The 20611-nt window shown below is 36.2% G+C and overlaps 1 protein-coding gene across 1 annotated transcript in view; it reads right to left on the reverse strand.

Annotated features, from left to right (window-relative positions):
- MDN1 (MDN1, midasin homolog (yeast)) overlaps positions 1 to 20611 on the reverse strand; it is a 128736-nt gene that overhangs the window by 44967 nt on the left and 63158 nt on the right. Inside the window, exons 37-57 of the mRNA XM_012731514.1 lie at positions 19234 to 19341; positions 18690 to 18878; positions 17297 to 17386; positions 16942 to 17205; positions 16545 to 16806; positions 16110 to 16269; positions 14570 to 14686; positions 13428 to 13636; positions 12415 to 12563; positions 11897 to 12108; positions 11355 to 11575; positions 10171 to 10284; positions 8096 to 8228; positions 6974 to 7089; positions 6103 to 6236; positions 3090 to 3247; positions 2518 to 2638; positions 1974 to 2184; positions 1417 to 1648; positions 961 to 1087; positions 227 to 397 (exon numbers count right to left, since the gene is read on the reverse strand). Of these exons, the coding sequence (XP_012586968.1) occupies positions 227 to 397; positions 961 to 1087; positions 1417 to 1648; positions 1974 to 2184; positions 2518 to 2638; positions 3090 to 3247; positions 6103 to 6236; positions 6974 to 7089; positions 8096 to 8228; positions 10171 to 10284; positions 11355 to 11575; positions 11897 to 12108; positions 12415 to 12563; positions 13428 to 13636; positions 14570 to 14686; positions 16110 to 16269; positions 16545 to 16806; positions 16942 to 17205; positions 17297 to 17386; positions 18690 to 18878; positions 19234 to 19341 (3498 nt within the window). The remainder of the gene's footprint in view (positions 1 to 226; positions 398 to 960; positions 1088 to 1416; positions 1649 to 1973; positions 2185 to 2517; positions 2639 to 3089; positions 3248 to 6102; positions 6237 to 6973; positions 7090 to 8095; positions 8229 to 10170; positions 10285 to 11354; positions 11576 to 11896; positions 12109 to 12414; positions 12564 to 13427; positions 13637 to 14569; positions 14687 to 16109; positions 16270 to 16544; positions 16807 to 16941; positions 17206 to 17296; positions 17387 to 18689; positions 18879 to 19233; positions 19342 to 20611) is intronic.

Here is a 20611-nt window from a genome sequence, read left to right on the forward strand (position 1 = left end):
ATTTTAATTAGAAGACACTTTCTAAGGGAGACATTTTAAACTTTAGGAATTTCTCATATCACTTCACATGAATTATCTTTTTTGAAGATACATTAACATCCTGCCAGAAAAGAAAGTACTGTACACACTACTTTAGTTGGTCTCTATTCTAGAATGTTTATTGCTAAATTTGTTGATTATTTTTCCCACTACTATCAAGCACTTTAATGATTTTATGTCAACAAACCTTCAATGTAGAATCCAAAAGGGATGTGGGCATCTCTCTCTGCTGCACACAGGGTAGAGGACTCCAACTTAGCCAATACTCTGGATGTGTGGTCACAGTACTGCTCCAGAAAGACGTAAATGTGGAATTAAATAACTCAGGCCACAAAGAAACAATTTCTTCAGTAGATATCTAGAGATAAAATAATAGTTAGGTAAAAGAGTTTTTGACACAGATTCTATAAATCAAGTTATTAAATCTCTTGTCTTGGAAGACTCAAAGTTAATGTGGGGTTTACAGATATTAATTATAATGTTTCTCATTTTCTATCACCATAGTAACTTATCCTATTTATAATTTTATAAAACTGAGATCTACTTAAGGCGGCATAAAAAGGTAAGTCAGCAAGAGATAAGTGAATAAAACATTATTTTAAAAGTAAAAAATCACATTAATGAAGTATTAAAATTTATATTTTTTCACAATATATTTTTGAGCAAACAAAACAAAAATAAGCAGATACTTTTATTTAAATGGAAACTGAATATAAGGATTCTGTGGTAAGCGTTGTGAAATACCTATATAATCACTGTAAAAAAATTCTAAAAAGTCTCCCCTTTGAAAATTACTTCATATAATGCTGAAATCTGCAATACAATGTTTTGCAGTTATAGAAATAAAAGTCTGCAACCAAACCTGCCACAGGAAAAAACTAAAGAAGGCTTATGTGGTTTTTGTTTCATTTTTTTTTTTACCTTTGGATGATGCAGTAAAAACCAAAGCCCTTGAAGCTCTTTTGGAGCAATTGGTGTGTACTTAAGGCAAAATGTGATGTGATGACGTATCTCTTCATCTACGTGCAGCTCTTGATTTTTGCTGGACCTGTTCCAAAAATTAACAAGAATGGGTGTGGTATGTGTTATCACTGCACTGCTACAAAACTGTTGTGTGAGGAAATATGAAACACATAGAAGTTAGAGTACATTTATTTAAGAATGAACAAGTAATTCTATTGGAACACTACCTAGTAGCTTTCAGGAGTGAAGTCAAAATAGTCAAAGAATCTTCACAAGGAAATTTGGCTTTCAAAGGTGGCAAGTGATCTCCCTTTGCTTCAGCAACTATCAACCCTAAGACAAGATTATGCTTTTGCTTATCCTATATCCTTTTTGCATTATCCTATATGTATAGGATAATGAACTAATTATTACCTTCTCAGACAAGCCTGTGTCATAAAATTGACTGTCACTTTGTACTGCCAAAGCATAGCTAGATACTCCATTGCAGGCCACAACTGAACTCTCCTGGTGAGTTGGATTAAGGAAGTAAAGTCTGGCTGGGGCAGGCAGGAAGCTTCACTGGACCTTTTCTCCAAAAAACCAAGTGAAATTCCTTTTGCTTTTAATTCTAAACATTGAACATTCACAAGATTCTTCAAGTTATCTGGAATAAAGACACAAGGTATTATAATGTAGTAACCAGTAATATAGGCTCCAGATTGACAACTATGACTGTGGGTTTAGCATGAGTTCAGCTTAATCACAATTTGACTTTTTACATCTGTTAAATGATGTTATTAATAACTATATAATTCTAATAATAGAATTCCACAATTACCTTTTAGTCTGATGCCTGATATTTTTTAAAATGGAGGTGTTTACAAAAAAGGGAAAAAGTAGCAAACAAATCTAAAGGAAAAACAAAACTTTTTGATGACAGGGGATACTTCTAGAGCATTTGTCAACTGGCCAAACTCCAAGCATATTACCTGGATTGACATTTTTAAAGATATTAGCTGTGAGAATCCACGCCCAGGCCTTTAGGAGATTTTTCTTTAATATCCATTCAGAAGCAACCACTTGGAGACTACTCATATGTTCTTGCCACCCACTTTCTCCTAGAGCAGGCAATGGCTCCCTGATGGCAAGGGCTTTGTTAAGGACTTTTAATTGTGAGAAGCATTCTACCACCATTTTGTCCTGAAACAACAAAGCCAAGAAAAGAACTGAGGTGCTTTTAAAGTAAGGAATGTATTCACATCCGAGAAAAATTTTTAATTGATTTCCTTAATGTTCTAGAAAACACAGGGCATGTTTACTCTTATTGCTCTCAGGGGATAAGTTAAAACTACCAAGCACTAACAGTCTCAAGAGTAAGAAAAGTATAACATTTAGTCAGTCAGTATTTGTTGAACATTTAAGATTTATGCTTTGCAGGTAAGAGTGAGTCCAATTGAATGTCAGTTCACACACTCCAGGAAAACTTCGGAACAGGTTAAATCTTTGTCTTTATTACATGCTTCCAAGATGTACCTTAAAAGGAAATGGTCGTCCCAGGAACTTCTGCAACTTTTTTATACCCGTGAAGCCACCAGTCGGACTCCCCAGGCAATTCTGAATATGTTCTGAGACGGTCTGAACATCTCTGTAGTATCTTTAAAGAAGAAATGGGTAGAAGGAAAATAAGAAAAGGAGAAAATGCTGGGTAGCAAGAAACATCACTTACATTTTATATCTGATTTATATTCACCAAGAGACTACACCAAAATAAAGCAAGAAGAAACAAGTTTTAATTCTAAACCCTTCAAAAAAAAAAAAAAAGGATTCATTTATGCATAGAAGGAGTGTAGGCCAGAAGTGAGGGGGTGAGAAGATTCACTAGAGACAGATGGGGAGCAGAACAGGCAGATGTACTGAAATACACTGCTGAGAGGAGCAGTGCGCCAAAGTGAGAGGTCTGCTGCACCATATGTGGGTTAGGTCCCTGGCTGGGGATCAAACTAAGAACACAGCGTGATGACAGCATGACAGCGCTAAGACACCCTCTAAACCCTCTTTAAAATCATCAATACTACAGAGATTCACACTATTACTCTGAGTCTTACTTGTCTTCATGGTTCATTAAGAGTTGGGGGATCTGATGGACCAAATGTTTGAAAACCCAGTGCCAGTGAAGAGCAAGTAGGGCCAGGCCAGGGGCATCCACTTTTACTGTGTCAGCCACAGTCCAAAACCGGTCCCGCCATCGCACAGAACCTAAGATCTAAAAACAAAGTAAAACAAAACTGTACACAGAAGCCAAAAGATCACACAAAGAAAAACTGCAAGACTGACCCTGACAGTATATACCAGATGTGACATACTCAGGAGGGGGTGGGGAGGGAGGGAGGAAGAAGAGCAGGAGAGTAATGAAGGAGGGGAGGAGAGTACTATGGATGGTGGTAGAGGACTGTGGGCACTTGGTGGTGGGTAAGTATGGTGACCATACCTGAGGGAAGAAATTCTTAAGTGAAAACAAAAACAAGGATTTAAAAAACAACAACAAAAACTTGCTCATAGACATCTTTCAGTAAAAAACAGGGCATAGATCTCAACTGTTAACAGTCAATAAACATACACCAAAAATCTTGCATTTGAGGAATATTTTGAGGAACATTAAGGAAGTCAGAGACAGCAAAGATGTTCCTAGTATCTGAAATTCAAAGCTATTAGAGAAAATGGAATTACTAATGAGGTGAGTGTAAGACATAATTTTATAAAAAACTACCAACTTGTGTTAAAAAGCAGCTGAATTATTTTGTAGTCCAGCTAGCAGTGTAAACAAGTTCCAGTTGCTCCATTTCCTTGCTCATACTTGGCACTGTTAATGGCTTTAATTTCAGCCATTCTATTGAGTGCCACTTTGTTATGATTTCAATTTACATATAGCTGTTAATTAATGATGCAGTTTTTTCAAGTTTTTACTGTGCATTCATATATTTTCTGAGAAGTATCCAAATTATCCTGCCTTTATTTTTTTTTAAACTTGGGCTTTATTATTTGCTTATTTACTATTTACATGATTTGTAAACACATCTGTCAATGTTTTTATTTTCTTAGTCTTCTACTTTGATAAAATTAATCAACTATTTTTGTGGAGAATCTTACGAATTCTTTGCCTGTCCTTAGGTTGTGAAGATTTTCCCGTCTTTTCTTTTAGATAGTTCATAGTTTTAGCTCTTAGATCCCTTTCTAAGTAGCTCTTAGATCCCTTTTCCTTGTATTATATTTTATATAATACAAGGAAGGTTAAAAAAGGTTAATTTTTACTTTATACAGCTATCCCATCATCATTTATTTAATGGTCTATTTCCCCCTTTTAATTACTTTTCCATTCAGATTAAGGTGGAGGGAGTTTAGGTGAAAAGAACTGACAGTAGGTTAGGGGTCTACGTCTGAATTGTCCATGCTTCATTGCTCTATATGTCTACACTTATGAATATACTATTTTCTTTAACATAGTTTTGTAATGCAAAGCAGATAATGTGAATGTCTAAAATTGTTTTTCTAATCGTGTATTTCTGTTGTAAAGGAGTCTGAAAATAAATGATTAACTTCAGAGATTCCATGAGTCAAAGCTAGTTTCTTAATAAAATCATTTTTACTGGTTTAGACTGGTAATAAAAAAAGGGGATGGAGGAGGAATGAACTGGCATAACTTTGTGTGAAAAATGAATGAAGTGAAACTTTCAAGGAAACAATTATTTCTGATAACAAAATTCAAACTTTCTAAGAAAGTTTAGAGTTTGACAATTCCCAATATTACAGATCTAATAAGGTTTGTGGTAATTTTTAGTGGTATAACTTTCTTATGTTGAAGAATGAAAAGTGTCAACATTAAAAAAATCTGTTAACTAGCGAGTATTTGCCAAATTACCAACGCATCAACTATAAAGCACACAAGAGTGAAAGTCCATCTAAAGTGTAGGCTAATGGATTGATGCATGACAAGTTCTATGGTATTTTTTTTTTCAGATTCCACATTATAAGTAATCTTCACAAAGCTACCTCCTGTCAAGTTATACAGTATTAAAGGAGAAATCCAAAATTATATAAAACAGCTATTTAAACATTCCTCCCTTTGCCAACTCATAAGTGTAAGAGACTGGTTTTTCTTTAAAAATTTCAATCCATTTTCAACTTACTGCTGCAAAAGCTGAATCTGTCAATTCAAGAAAAACTGAGAAACAGATGTGATACTCCAGCTTTCTTAAGTCAGAAAATGAGACAAATGTTAAAACAGTTCCATTCTTTTCACTTTAAACAAAAAAGTTCTTTTTCTTTAAAAACAAGTTCATGTTAGGAAATGGGTTTGCTATTGTATTTATAAACTTTTAAATATATAAGTTTATACTTGTATGTAAACTTTTAAATATATAAACTTTTAAAATTCTCAGATGTTCTTCCCACTACAGTAAATAGTTTGAAATTTGGCCACAAAAACAAAGGTTCTGTGAGGTTTTGATAAATTTAAGACCATGAAGAGGGTCTTGAAATCAAAAAATTTAAGACCTGGTACTTGAGTTTACTGTAATTATAATACTTCAGATTTAAAACTCAACCCATACATGACAATGATGCTTAAGAACACTCAAGTGAATTAAAATCTAACTTAAAATTCCAATATTTACGAACATGCAAATGATAAAATGTTGAACATTCATCTAATGAAATACTGCAATGGCAAATGCCAGCAATACAAAATGCCAGAAAACACAACAAATCTATAGTAACAAAAAGCAGACCAATGGAGACTTGGTTTGGGGTAGGAGCAGGGGGAGAGGAAGGGAATTCAAGAGAACACCTTGGATATACTAGTAACTGTAGTTGCAGACACAGAGGTATATACATAGCAAAGTGTATGAAATCGTACACTTAAACATGTTATGTCTAAATTGGTTAAATTATGTGAATCTCTGGACCTTTAAAAGCTTCTATCATGTTTTAAATTATTAAGAACAATTAAACTTCTCAAGTACTGGACATAAAATAACAACACTGAAGTTAGTCTTGCACCAAAGTATCTTTGTGTCAAGACACGATGCTTTTGTTTGAAATAAAACAGGTACATTTCCTCACCTCATTGATGCAGACATCAGACACCACCTCCTGAGAAGACTGTACCCAATACAGGATCAGTGCGTCAAAACATTCAAAAAAGGCAGCAAGGTTGACCACAATGTCATGAGGCAGGCTGTGGTAGCTCTCTGGATCTTAGAATTGATATAAAACAAGTACATTCTTTCAGATTATGTTAATCTCTGGACATGCTAAATAATCAGTTATAATTTACAACTCAATGTTATCCTCAGCAGGTAATTTTTGAAAAGCTGAGATCAGAAGCAAATTCTTCATTAATATTAACTTAGTGCATCAGGCACATATAACTATACAATATTAGATTGATGATGCCCAATGGGAAAAAAAAGTTTTTAGTTTAAATACAAATGAAAACTAAGTGAATGTATGTTTGGATGGATAACTAACACAAAATATGAGAAGATGCTATGAATATACTAGTAAAACAGTGCTGCTAATGCAGCTGTTTTGAATTTTTATACTTCTATAGTTTTTTTTTTCTAACATGCATAATCATCTTTTGAATTAAAAATAAAGACAGAAGAGAGGGGAAAAACCTCTAATCAAATGCTTATGAGCATGTACATTTAGAGCCAACAGACAAAGGTTTCAAGTTCTGGCTCTTCTACTTACTAGAGATGTAACCTTAAGCACATCTTAACCTCATAAAGTTGCTATAAAAAGTAAATGACATCAAGGACATGTGAAAAAGCAATCATTTTTTTCTATCAAATAAGGGAGCAAGCTTAAAATAAACCCAGCAAATGACAAGGAATCAGTGTAACGGTGGCGGCTGCCGAATGTCTCTCAACTTGAGCAACATTATGCAACTGGATGCATAATTGAAGAAAATGAACAATAATGTTCTTACCTTTATGAAATTCAAAGGACATTCTTAAAACACTATTTCTTAACTTTTTGCCACCAACAGAAACCAAATTTGCTTCAGTAAAAATTCGTTTTTCCCGGTCAAGATATATAATTGTCCTGAAATGAAGATTCAGTAACTTAATAGCTATTGGTCAACAGTACTTTTTCAATCATATCCTCTATCTTGGAACCATTGGAACATCACTGTCCTTCACAGTACTGTTCCTTGCCTGCCCCTGCAAATTCTGGACTAGAGAAATGGGAGCGAAAGTGATAACAACTAAGGTGTGGGGGAAGAAGACAGATGGCAGAATGCTGTCTGGGTGGATTACCAGACCTCACTTTGAGATATGACAAACTGCACTGTGAATTCCTAAAACTGTCATATAATTAATCTGTAGTGTTAGAAGCTACCCACAGAAGAGGGAGAGGGAGCTTCTGAGATGCTACCACATATTCACATGTGTGAGTTCTTTGTAAAAATTCACCAAAACAATAAATGCTCATTATTAAGTGCATTTTTCTAAAATGTAATTTATGCCTCAGCTACAAATTTATTTTTAGTAATTCATTACACCAATAACCATTTTAAAAACACTACTGTCATTACATTTAAAAAGTGGGAAAGATCAGCTTATGGAATAACTAGATAAATTCTCACATCAGTGCATACTTATGTATGCAAGTACTACACATGTCTCCAGCATTTGAGAATGAGAAATGATGTGGACAGAAACATGATTACAGGAAGAACATATGAGAGAACAAGTAGGTGAAATGGAAGGAAGTTATGGGAATCACAAAAAGTAAAGATGACTTACCCTATCATAAATGATTAACCATAATTAAATTCCACCATTAATGCTAAAGTAAAGTATCTCTTGAAGCACCCTATTAAATTATTAAAAACCTACAAAATGTTCAGACTTTTTGATATCAGTCTGAATTACTTCTGTGAGTACAGAACATGGAGAGGAAGGTAATCATGACAGTACCCACCATTTCCCAGGTTCAAAAAATTAAACATACACAAACTATACTTGACAGTCTTAGAAAAAGTATAATCTGTGAAGCCACAGTGTACAGTAAGATAACTGTGCCCAGAATAGCAGGCTTCACCTACTTGTTTGCCACAGACTCTAAAAGAGCAAAGAGCTGTTCTGGTTGGTCTGTTTGTGGATCAAAGTCCATTGAATTTCTAATGATGTCCAAAGCCTGCATGTTCCATCGGGGGTCCAGACGGATCACAAATTCATCTGTTTAAAAAAAAAAAAATTATTGTAGTTTTGGAAATTTGCTGAGCAAAGTTCATATCAGTATTTTCACTGTTTCACTTTGATCACATTCAGTCTTACTGAAAAAGATGAACAGGAAAATGCTGGTTTCAGCTTGTGAAACTAGAAAAAGTAGGGTTCAACAGCTTTTCCACTATTTCCTTTCCAAATAAAAAATATTTAAGTCATAAGAACTTGCTACATTGTAGGATATAAAGGTAATTCCTGCTACAATATCAACATTCACAGCAATGCATTTACATGACCACGTGAGAAAAGGATCCATGAATTACCCATTCTTTTGTCATTAACCATACACAAAGAGCTAACTTACAATGCAGGTAAAGAATGAATACAACTCATTTGTTTTCATAAGAAAAATAACAAGAGCCCTACATTTAAAAGACATTTCTTTATAACCACAGGATCAGGTTGCTGCTGCCACATCATGCCGCTTTAGTTTAAAGCTGGTATCGTTCTGTAAAACCAGAGAGATCAATCCCTGACACTGCCCAAGATTATGAGAACTCAAGGGAGGAAGGCAGTACAAAACAACAGAAACATGAACTTGAAAGTGGCTGGATATGGTCACTGGGGCATTTAATTTTTTTTTTTTTTTTTTTTTAAAGAAGTGTGGGTGGTGAGAGTATTCACCAGAGATAGACTGGGGAGCAGAACAGGCAGATCCACTGAAATACACTGCTGAGGGGAGCAGCGGGTATGAGAGCAGAGGTCTGCTGCACCGTGTAGATCAGCTCCCTAGCCAGTGATAGAACTGAACTCCTGCTACATTGGTTTTGGATAGCTTCAGAGTGCGGCACTTTAACCCCTTCTGCCACCAGGGGGGCCCACAACGTGAAGTTGTAAAAGATTACATTGCACAATAAAGGCCGACAAATGTCTGCTTCAAACAGCAGAGTGCAAGGAGAGAAGTCACATCACAAAGTCCAATAAAATTATCCAATGTAGAGTTACTCAATTAAAAAGAAAGATGAAGGTACAGCTAATATGTTCCAAAAGTTCCATAGCTTAGTATATACTATGCTAAAAACAAAACCTGCTACTTTCTCTAGAAATGCTCTTATAATCCTTTCATAAATGGAAAGTGATGACTTGGCTCAGCCACAATCTACTATAGTGGTTTGCTCTATAGTTCAATTTATTCCCACCACGCATCCCACTACCTTTACTATATATAAGGTAATTGGTATGGCACCAAAGCAACATGCATTCTTTTTTCTGAACCAAGTGGCTGTGGGTATGTTTCGATGAACATTTAATGAAGAAGATGGAAGTGAGAAATTTAAAAATTTGTGAAAATGCCTCCATTTTTCTCACAAATGCTTGTTTAATCAATGCTATATTGTTCTGTCCTAGTAAACAGATTACTATCTTACCTGTTAATAAAAAGTACGTTCTGAATACCCCATTTGTTAGGTTAAATGGTTATCACTGTTTTTGTAACTAAAGTGTTCTTATTTTCTTAAAAAAATGATTGTCTTGTTTTCCCTTTAAGTGAAATAGCACAGGTGAAAATTCTTTGTATTACAGTAACATGTCATAGAATGTTATAAGGAGCCCCAAAGAAATTCATTTAATTCTCATAATTTTCAAAAACAGGCAGCCAATATGAATAATGGGCTCAATTACAAAGTAAGTTTCTGACTGAGCTGGGATAACAGCCCAGTCTTCTAATTTCTATGTTCCTTCTACTACATTATATTTCATAATCCTCTTTTAGAAACTGGGGTACAAATGAATAGCTTCAACAAACAAGCAGAATTTGCATCTGGATACTGAGTCTTCTTTAAAAGAAAAAAATACTGTTTGTTGCAGTTTAACTTCTGACAGGTCATTTACCCATGAACTCAATGGACACGTTTCCTAAACAGTGCTGAGATGGAAATCAAATTAAGTGCAATACCTGTTATGTTTGGTTGTACTATTTTGATGATATTACTGACCCCAGCTGAGAGGGGATTTGAGTAAAAATTTCTGAGAGCTGCAGCACTGGCTTCCAAATGAATCTGTATGGACTCTGAAGAAAGGAAAAGCAAATGTTAGTATCTAAAGCAATGCTGTTCAATAAAACTTTTTGCAATGACAAAAAATGTTCCCCCAGATACACTGTCAGAGTGGCCCCGAGTCACATGTCAGTGAGTACTTGAAATGCAGCCAGCACAACTGAGAGTCTGGGGTTTTATATTTTCTTTCTTTTTTAAAAATTATTTATGCATAGAAGAACTGGGGTGCAGGCTAGAGGTGTGGGGGCAGGGAGTGAGAGGATTCACTAGAGACAGAGTGGGAGGTGGATCTTCTGAGATACACTGCTGGGGGGAGCAGTGGGCAAGATAGGAGAGGTCTGATGAGCCATGTGGGTCAGCTCCCTGGCTAGGGATCAAACTCATGTCACAGTAGCTGGCGACTGCTTGACAGCACTCAGACTTTAATTCTTGTACCGCTTTTTATCCACATTTTAGTAACTACCACAGTACAATGCAGATAAGGGTATTTAAAATTCTTGCCATGCATATTTAGACATATGGCATTTACTTAGCTTACACACATGTTCTTATGGAATAAAAAGGCTTGTGTAAACCTTATAACTTATGTGATGCTGTTACTGACACTTTTTCTTCTCAGGATGAAATTAAGTACACCAATTCAGAGCACCAGAACTCAAAAAAGATTACAATCTTATGTACTTTTAAGGAAAATTAATTTACCAACAGCAACATCTTTTCCAAATAAAATGGCTGTACAAGCAATAGCTATACTTCAGTGGAGCAAGTTTTGTTCCCAAAAAATTAACACCACAATATTTTAACAAAACATTTACCTGTCTTTTAGAGTTCATAGGAAGGTGGGTAGATCCTCAAATGTTAAGAACTACATAGGGGAAAAGTTTCTCCTGGGACAAATCTAAAGCAGACGTGTTCCTTAATATTTTAACAGTCATACAAAGTTACGCTGAATCATAAATTCCCTGGAAGATCTTCAACGCGTAATTTTAATAAGGTAGTCATAGAATAACACAGCTGCTGAGGTACTTGAACAGACTAAGTGTTCTAAACCCTCTCATTATGCAAATTAAGCTTTTCCACTCACCAAGTCCCTGTGGTATATTCTTTGCTAAATGACAAAGCCATTTAACTCTGAGCATCCAATCTTGATTGGTTGCTCTTTCTATAAGCAATTTAACAGCCATGGCCAAAACATCTGGTTCATCAATCCAATAAGCATCCACTTCAACTGAACTGAATTTTAAGTTCTCAGGGTTGGAAGACTGGATAATTTTCTCTAAATCTGGCAAGTTAAGAGGTTGAATCCTGAAAGTCATTGGAATAGGGAATGTTAGTACTGGAATAAACTTGTATTTTATGTTCAAAAAACATAGGAACATAATTTTACAAGGAATGAGTCAAACACATTGTAATGGGAAAAAGATTCATTAAAGGAGGATAAAAAACAAACTGAATGAATAGTGGGACACAGCATCATAAGAAGCAATGGAACTATGATAGCTGAAAATAAAGGGATGACATACCTGGTTGAACATGTTGGATCATGAGCATTACCAAGAAAAAAATAAAATAGGAACAACCCCAGTAAGGTGCTACAGACAAACATAAGCTCTAGGTTCCACTTACCTGGCCCAGCTATTTGTTCTCATGCTCATCCTGTTAAGGCAATATGCTAAGATCTGTCCATCACTGCGGACTATAGAAAGGTGAGAATCTTCTGTGGCAAAAAGAGCAGAAGGTAGAGAATCTGGCCACAGTCCCATAGCAAGAATGGAGTTACCCCAGGTTTCATGTGCTTGCAAAGAAGAAACATGCTTGTCCAGTAAAGCCTGCACAAGCTGGAAGGGAATAAAACGCATGATATATAGGAACCAGCATGTAAGTGCTAATACCAAAAAGCTAGCAGAAAACTTAGTTTTCTAAGTTCCATTCAGCAATCTCACAACAATCATGAATGTTTCTCAATGTACAAGTTAAATTACATTTCTGATAGAATTTATATTTCAGGTGTTTTCCACTAAAGCCCCAGGTCTCTGACAGAACATAACTTCTATGGACACCTCTCTTAGATTACTTAAGTTCACATCAGGGAAAACAATTTCCTCTTATTTAATAATAAGTACTTTTGCAACTCCTTACAGTACCTTCTGGTTTGCTGGTGAATGCTGGGAGGCAACATATGCTTCCCAGCATGCTTCAGAAAAGGCTCTGTCTAAACTCAGCCCCCGCTGTAGGTACTGGACAATGAATACAGCTGTTTGAATTAAAGTTGAAACAGAAGATACTGGAGACCCTAGGAAGAAAAATATTGTCATCTGTGAGCAATATATTCTCTAAAGTCTCCAATGAAATAGATAAATCCCACCTTTCCACTCAAATCCACCCACTTATTTTAGAAAGTCTTCTATTAAGTGGACTCTGAGGTCTTACTAACAACATAATGAACTTAAGAGAAATGTTCATATTCTGTCTGTTCCTCCTTGTTCTCTCTGGTTATCAGTACTGATATTTTCAGGAAATGACCAGATAATTCATTTGAAGGTGAGATAAAGCCTGATCACATATATCCTTAATCTAAAGTTGACATAAGGAAGGAGACAAAAAGCATTAAAACAAAACAAAAAAAAACAGCTTTGAAATATAACAGACCTACTTTCAAATTTTAGTTGGCATTATTAAATCATACCCCAGCTTTGAGTTACTCAATTTCTCTGATACTTATTTATAAAATGGGAACACTGGACTTAATATATACTGGTTACTTAGTTAAGTAGCATTTTATATGATTATTGTTGTTCTGTTGCTCTTCTCTGTATATTAGAAAATTTAGAAGAAGCAATTAACAGTTGAAAGTTACCGCTTTATTTCACCTTCAGGTGAATTAATACTGAGCCTGGAAATATGAGGTATAAACTATCAAGAGTAGTACCTTTTAAAATGCAGACCTCCAAGTACATGCATCAGGGTCACCCAGAGACCTCAAAATAGATTCCCACACCTGATCCAGACCTACTGACTTCAATCTCTTAGATAAAGAATTTCCTGGTAATTTCTATTTCAGTGTACCCTAAATATAAAAACTCACTAGTGGTCAAATGAAACATGAATTTCTATAGCACAAAACTCTGCAAGGAGCTGTAGAAGTCTAACACTTTACCTACAATGGTGCTTCGAATTTCTGTATGTAGAGCCAAGAGAGTGTCACACACATGATCCCCCACCAACCCAAGGCTGTGCAGCAAAACTTTCAAATCCAGGTCATCCAGGATGTTCCCATCCCCTTCTCCTGAAATGTAGATTTCCAGTCCACGATTTCTCATGGCTCGAGATATTTCTCCATGAACAGGATCCATTGAAAGAAAAAGTCTAGCAATATCGCAATTCAAAGGAAAAAAAGTATTAAAATCCCAGTGCAACCAATTGTGCAGCTCAGCAACAACTGGTGAGCGCAAATCCTATGTGGTTCGTCATGCTAAGAAAGCTTACCAAGGGAGGCATCATTAACACAGACTACCACAAAGTTTCTATTCTATCTTCTAGTCTCAAAATGCATCAATACAGCAAATCCATTTCTTTAAACTTAATTTTCTTTCCCAACTAAGAATTGTATGTTAAGTACACTTGTTTTTAGTGCTAAAAACTTTGACATTCTTACTTTCAGATAGTACCCAATCAAGCAGTGCTAATTTTTCCATTCTAACCCATATACTGAAAACCCAAAAAGGAGCAGTGTATTCTGAAATAGCTAGTTTCACTGATTCAATGCCCATCAAGATCTCTGTCTAATGGCTATCTAACATCTCACACATATCTCCAACACTTAATAGGTGATTTCTTGCTAATCCTCCCCATCCAATATCAAATAAGCTCCTTTATTAGCCCTCCCTTCTCAATGAATGACATCCCCATTTACTTAAGCCCAAAACACAGATGTCAGCCTTGATTTCTCTTTTTCTCAACCTGTAAGTCCCACTTATTTGACTATGCAAGGCAAAGGCTTATCTAAGTGGTCTCTCTGTTTTCACCTTTAACCGCCAACCCAAGGCAAGGACGACATCATGTCATGTGCAAGGACATCATTTCATGTGTTTATTATTCTGCCCCAGTGTCTACCAGTGCTTAGAAAAAGCAGAAACTGAATAAAAAATGCCTATTAAACTTATTAATGAATGAGTAAACACATTTATATGACTGACCACATGACTGTCATGTGACCAAATTCATAATAGGGAAGAAGATTATACCGAATGTCTACTTTTGTTGTCAGGTGCTTAGGCAGAACTTAAAAGGAATAAATACCTGAAATTAGGATTTGGTGTTATGGTGGGAGTGGATCCATCTAGCATTCCTCTCTCACTAACAGTGAGGACACCTCCAGGTTCAAGCAAAGCATTCAAACGGTCCAGCACTGATGGGCTGCAGAGAGAGAATTCAAAAGATGGACAGGCTCATATGTTTTTACTGCACAAGCCTCCCATTGCTCCTGAACCTATCTTCCTTTCAGCATGGATCATTCTCTGTATAGAATTATGTCATCTTTCAAGAGTAGATTCCCCATGTATTCCATTTTGAATTCCCCAAGGCACACACAGTCCAGAATGAATATACGAAACATTTGAGTAAGTAAGTGAAATTAAGGAAGTGGTAAGGAAAACAGTAGGAAGTTCTTTTTCCCAACCTGACCTCCCAACATTACCAAATCTATTTAAAGAAAAATAGGTTTTAATTTGAAATATCTGAAAAAAAAAATAGTTCCAGGTACCTATGCAGCTCCTACTGTGCTAACCGCATTAGTACAGGAATTTCAGACTTGCCCTTATCCTTACTTTAGCATAAAAACTGGTAAGTGGGCCCTCCCTAGTGGCACAGTGGGTTAAAGCATAGTACTGTGGAGCTAATGAATATGATCCCTGGGCAGGAAGGTGATCCACATGGCACGGCAGACCACTCCTGTCTCAACCACTGCTCCCCCTCAGCAGTGTACTTTTCGTTAGTCTGCCTGTTCTCTCCCTCAGCAGTGTACTTTACGTTGGTCTGCCTGTTCTGCTATCCACTCTGTCGCTGACGAATCCTCTCAGTGCCCCTGCGCCTCTGGCATATACCCTAGTTCTGTATGCATAAACAAATCAATCTTTAAAAAAATTGAAAAAAAAAAATAATAACCAAAACCTGATAAGCACTCATCACATTGACTAGCTGTGTGCCCTGTGTTAAAAGTCTCCTTTTAAAAAATATGCAGTAAAAAATGATTCCAACAAAAGGGAGAATTCTGATGTCAGGCAAAAAGGTCTAACTCAAAAGGATGTTAGTTGGGAAAGTCATTAATTTTGTTAACTTTCAGTTTAGCTCAAAAACTATCATACAAAACTAAAACCTAGCAGCTGTCTCATGACTAACTACTGTTAGTTTAGCTTACAGAGAAAGGTACAGAGTATGCCTGAGAATGATTTTCTAATTAAGAAAACAATGGAATAAAAATACACAACTTCCAGGCTTTCCTGATGGTGTAGGGTTTGTTAAAGTCTCAGTGCTATCAAGCTATCACCAGCCACTGAACAATGAATTGCATCCCTGGCCAGTGAGGTGACCCACATGGCACAGACCTCTCCTGTTTGGCTCACTGCTCCCCTCAGCAGTGTATTTCAATAAATCTGCATGTTCTGCTCCCTACTCTGTTGCTGATGAATCCTCTAAACTGTTCCCCCATCTCTGTCTTATAATGCAATTCTTGTATACATAAATAAATAAATCTTAAAAAAAAAATACACCACTTATACCAGTTTTCTACTTTAACCCCGTTTCAATCCAGCCCACTAGTGATTAGGCATGAAGTCCTTACTTGCAGAAGTTAACATTGTCCATCAGAAGCCAGTCTCCAGACTTGAGAGCATGAACCAACATACTGTCAACCCATTCAAATGTGCCATGGCTATGTCCACTGGCTGACTGCATAAGCTTCACCCCAAAGCTTCGGAACTCATCCACAAGTTTGGCAAACTCTGAAATATCACATTCATAGCATTTAATTTCAAGCAATGGCAATGAAAAAGAAACAAATTGGCTAGTTACTAATTTCCTATTTGCTTTGTTAGGTATCACCAATTTCAAATAACTTATATCAACTTCATCTTACTTCCTAAGACAAAGATTTCCAGATATTGGTAGTACATAATCAGTAAATATAATTATTAGAGGAAATGTATTTAAAAATATATTACTTGTACATGCACTGTATCAATATAAATGTTTGATACATACATCCAAATACACATACCTGCCTTAGAGTATGAGTTGATTTTATTGTTGAGTCTCTGCATAAGCAATAATACTGCTTCCAGCTTGTTGACAATCTCCATTGTGACATCTCTACCACCTTCTCCAAGACTCTTGGGCTTATATGTCAGAAGGAAATGACTCCAAGCTCGAAGCACTACTTCTGCATCATCAGAACTGATAAGGAAGCTATCTCTTAATAATGCCCTTACAGTGCCCTCCACTTTCTCCAGCAGTTGCCTCCAAGGCCGTATAAGATCAACCTACAATTTTCAGAGCACATGAACTCAACATAGCCATTGACCAAAGTCAAAAAATACTGCTACAAGTAATACAGAAGACCATCAATCAGACCACAAGATTGTTTTTGCCTGAAAGTGTGAAGGCAGTCCCATTACCTGTTCAAATCCTCCCAGAAGCTCTGTAGTGTCCATTGCACTGTTCATAGCCATGATCTTTAATGTGTGACCAGTAAGGTGTGCCAGGAGCTGGACCAAGCTAGTCTTGCCCACAGAAGCTGGGCCCACAAGGATGACCATCCAGCTCATCTGCACACACTTCATAATTGACTCCAGAGATTGCAAGGACTGGTGCAGAAGCAATAGGGGACGACGGGATGGGGGTGGTACATAGCTGCCACGGGAAAGTACTGCATAGCCCAACTGGAAAAGATAGGACAGTTAGATTCACAAGTGTGCCTAGTAATAAGAGCAGAAACCATAGAAAATTGTAAAAGACTATTTCTAGTATTACCTGAACATCATAAGGAGTGATGTGGAATAGTCTAGTTCCCATATATGGCTTGGAATTTGAACCAAATACCTCCTTAAATACATCAACAACCTAAAAGAAGAATGTGCCATCAAAACAGCAATCACTTCACTACAAGTCTTTAGAAGGCTTATTCGAGGAAACATGCACAGCAATGTAATTCATAAAATTCTGAGAACACCAGTCACTATTCCTTCATTTTTATGAATTTTATTTTATATATAGGATAGACTACACTTGTTTAACCCTTTCAGAATGAAAGCAAACTTGATTTCAAAATATGTGGGATTCCAATGAAAATGCACCACAAATTAAAGGCATACTCTATTAAATCTAAAAATGAAACCCAAATTTGCATTTGCCATTCAAGATACCACACTAGAAAAAGAAGGTAGAAGACATTGGGAAACATGAAGATTATGAAGAACAATGTGTCTTTTATCAATAAAAATGGAAAAACTTATTAAACATTTTTCCCTAACGACTATAAGCCACTTGCTTATAATAAATGAATTATAAAGTCTAGGTAGATCCTACACCATATAAAAAGGAATCTGCCCACTCAGCAACATAATGGAAGGTATGTGAAAGCCATGTGACAAGTCACATGTGGTTTAGCCAAATCTTCACATTTCAACAAGGAGGATATTGCTTCTAAAATATATCTGCATATTATGTATATTAACTAATATAGTTTTAATGTAGAAGAAAGCACAAGGACGTGTAAGTCTCTAGGCTCTTCCACTTGTTCCTATTGGGTCCCCCAACTATGATTCCTAGGATCCTCACCTTTAAGAGGTCCTGGTGCAGTTGCTGTGATCATTCAGTGAGAATGAACTTTACATATCATTTAAAAGCAAAATGCACACAATTACAGTTTCACCAGCTGGAAATTCTAGTGTCACTTTATTTCTGAATAGGTATTTCTATTTCATTTAGATACAGAAAATTGATCTCTGTTGTTTGTTTATACCATAGAAAAGTTACTTAAACTTTATTTATCAATAAATTGAAATGTTTGCAACTTGACTTTAAACAGAAACTTTCCTCATCTACCAGGTACCACCTATATGACCCTACTTCTCTCCTTTGTGCCTGAAAAGCTTAAGACAACTAAGTTCTTTACTGCTGGAGGCAATACTGTTTTAAGATGGTTTGCAATCATGGTGAGTTAGATGGATAAGCAACATGTGTCCTCCAAAGAAAGAGACTCTATGTAACTATGATACTTTGGGCTAAACATTTAGTCTTTCTTTTACTTCTGAATTTTCAAGCAATTTTAAGATATTATGAGTAAATATGCCTATTTTCTCCCTTAAGAAGAAAGGAGCTTTCAGAGAGAAAGAAAATTCAAAGAGCAAGTGTTAAAGCTCACCTTTTCTTTGTCTTCCTTGGTTCTCATTCTTTCACCATAGACCAAAAACACATGCTGACCAGGATCATAACACCCCGGGGACTGGTCAACTAACATCAGCTGACACCAGCGGAACAGATCCCGGAGGTTGAATTCCCAGGGTCCTCCTTTTTGCCCCCATTTCTTCTCAACAGTTACTTCATGATCAATCTAAAATGAAAAGACCCTTATTGGAAAACAGCCCACTGGTAGGCATTTGCAGGAAGTACTACCAGCATACTATAAATGTGATGCAATCTGTAGGAGAAATTTATAGGCTGGATTCAGATGTTCCCTCCCAACCTAGACTTACAAGTGCCAGGGATAATCTATAAAGATAAAAACCAATAAACACAATAGAGGTGAAATGACATAACTCTCAAATGAGTATCTTACCTTTATACAAACTTTGGAATTTGAAGTGATCTATTCTTAAGAGAAGCTGGTATTTTGGTAGCATCCAACATGGAGAGAATGTTGGGTCAAAAGAGGAAAAACAAAACTAGTAACACAAGTGTGTACTTACTTGATTGTTGAAAGCAACCATTTTCTTAACAATATTTTTGTCAATAGCTGGAAACAAAGTACCAGCAATGAACTCCATGTCAATTACTGAAAGGGGATCCACAAAGACCTATAAAACCCAAAATTAACATGAAGAAATGCCATTTTCCTCTTTCCAAACCAGAAATGAGTACCATGTCTTACTATGCAAAATTTTTATTTACCACCAAACCGAGACCTATTTTTATATATTTTATGCACATATATAAATGTATTAAATGCAAAACTATATAAAACGTTGTAATGTATAAATATATAATTTTACACTTATATACACTTTCCAGTTATTTAAATTTCTTGCATTGACACAGAATCATAAAGTACTTGAAATACAGGGTTACACAGGTTTCTCTTTACAGGTCCACAATAGTGAATTAAAAGAAAAAAAGATAACTAATCTATTTAAAAGTATACATGATTTTTAAAAAATCTCCAATGTATTTACATTATGTAAAATGCTCTAAAATTTCTGGATGGTAGAAATGTGAGCATTCACCATAAAATCTGTTTGACTTCTGGGCCCCCCTGGTGGTGCAAGGGAGCACTATGAAGTTACAGGCAGCCTCTGCAACATCAGTTCAATCCCTGGCCAGGGAGATGACCCAAATAGCACAGCAGACGTCTCTGTCTTGACTGCTGCTCTTCAGAACAGTATATTTTAGTAGATTTGTCTGTTATGTTCCCCACTGTTTCTGGTGAATCCTGTCACACCCCAGCCCCTGCACCTCTGGCCTACACCCCAGTTCTTACATGCATAAATAAATCTTTAAAAGCAATTTTGACTTTTTAATATGACTGAAATCTCTCACAAATAAATGGTCTTAAAAAATATACAGAAATGACCCTCCTTGGTGGTGCAACGGTTAAAATGCAGCACTATTAAGCTAGTTGCAACCACTGCAGCATGAGTTCAATTCCTGCCCAGGGAGGTGACGCACGTGGTATGGCAGACCACTTCTGTCTGGACCACTGCTCCCCTCAGCAGTGTACTTCATCAATCTGCCTATTATGCTCCCCACTGTCTCTGGTGAATCCTCTCAGCACCCCTGCACTTCTGGCCTGTACCCCAGTTCTGTATGTACAAATAAATAAATCTTTATTCTATTTCCATCTATTAATTATTCTAATTCTATCAATATTCTATTTCTATCTATTATTCAATTAATCTAAAAAAAAAAAAAAAAGATGAACAACTGATGGATTTTGGGTGCCAAAGTGATAGAATAACTACAGTGACTGCACCTCAGGGGAAAAATCATATACTCTCCAAAAATGTGAAGAGTACTTTTTAAAAAGTACTTTAAAATACCTTAAGGGGAGGCCCTCCCTGGTGGCGCAGC

This window comes from Condylura cristata, unplaced genomic scaffold (assembly GCF_000260355.1).
Source record: "Condylura cristata isolate star-nosed mole 26May11 unplaced genomic scaffold, ConCri1.0 scaffold00001, whole genome shotgun sequence".
In the NCBI taxonomy this organism is placed as follows: Eukaryota; Metazoa; Chordata; class Mammalia; order Eulipotyphla; family Talpidae; genus Condylura; species Condylura cristata.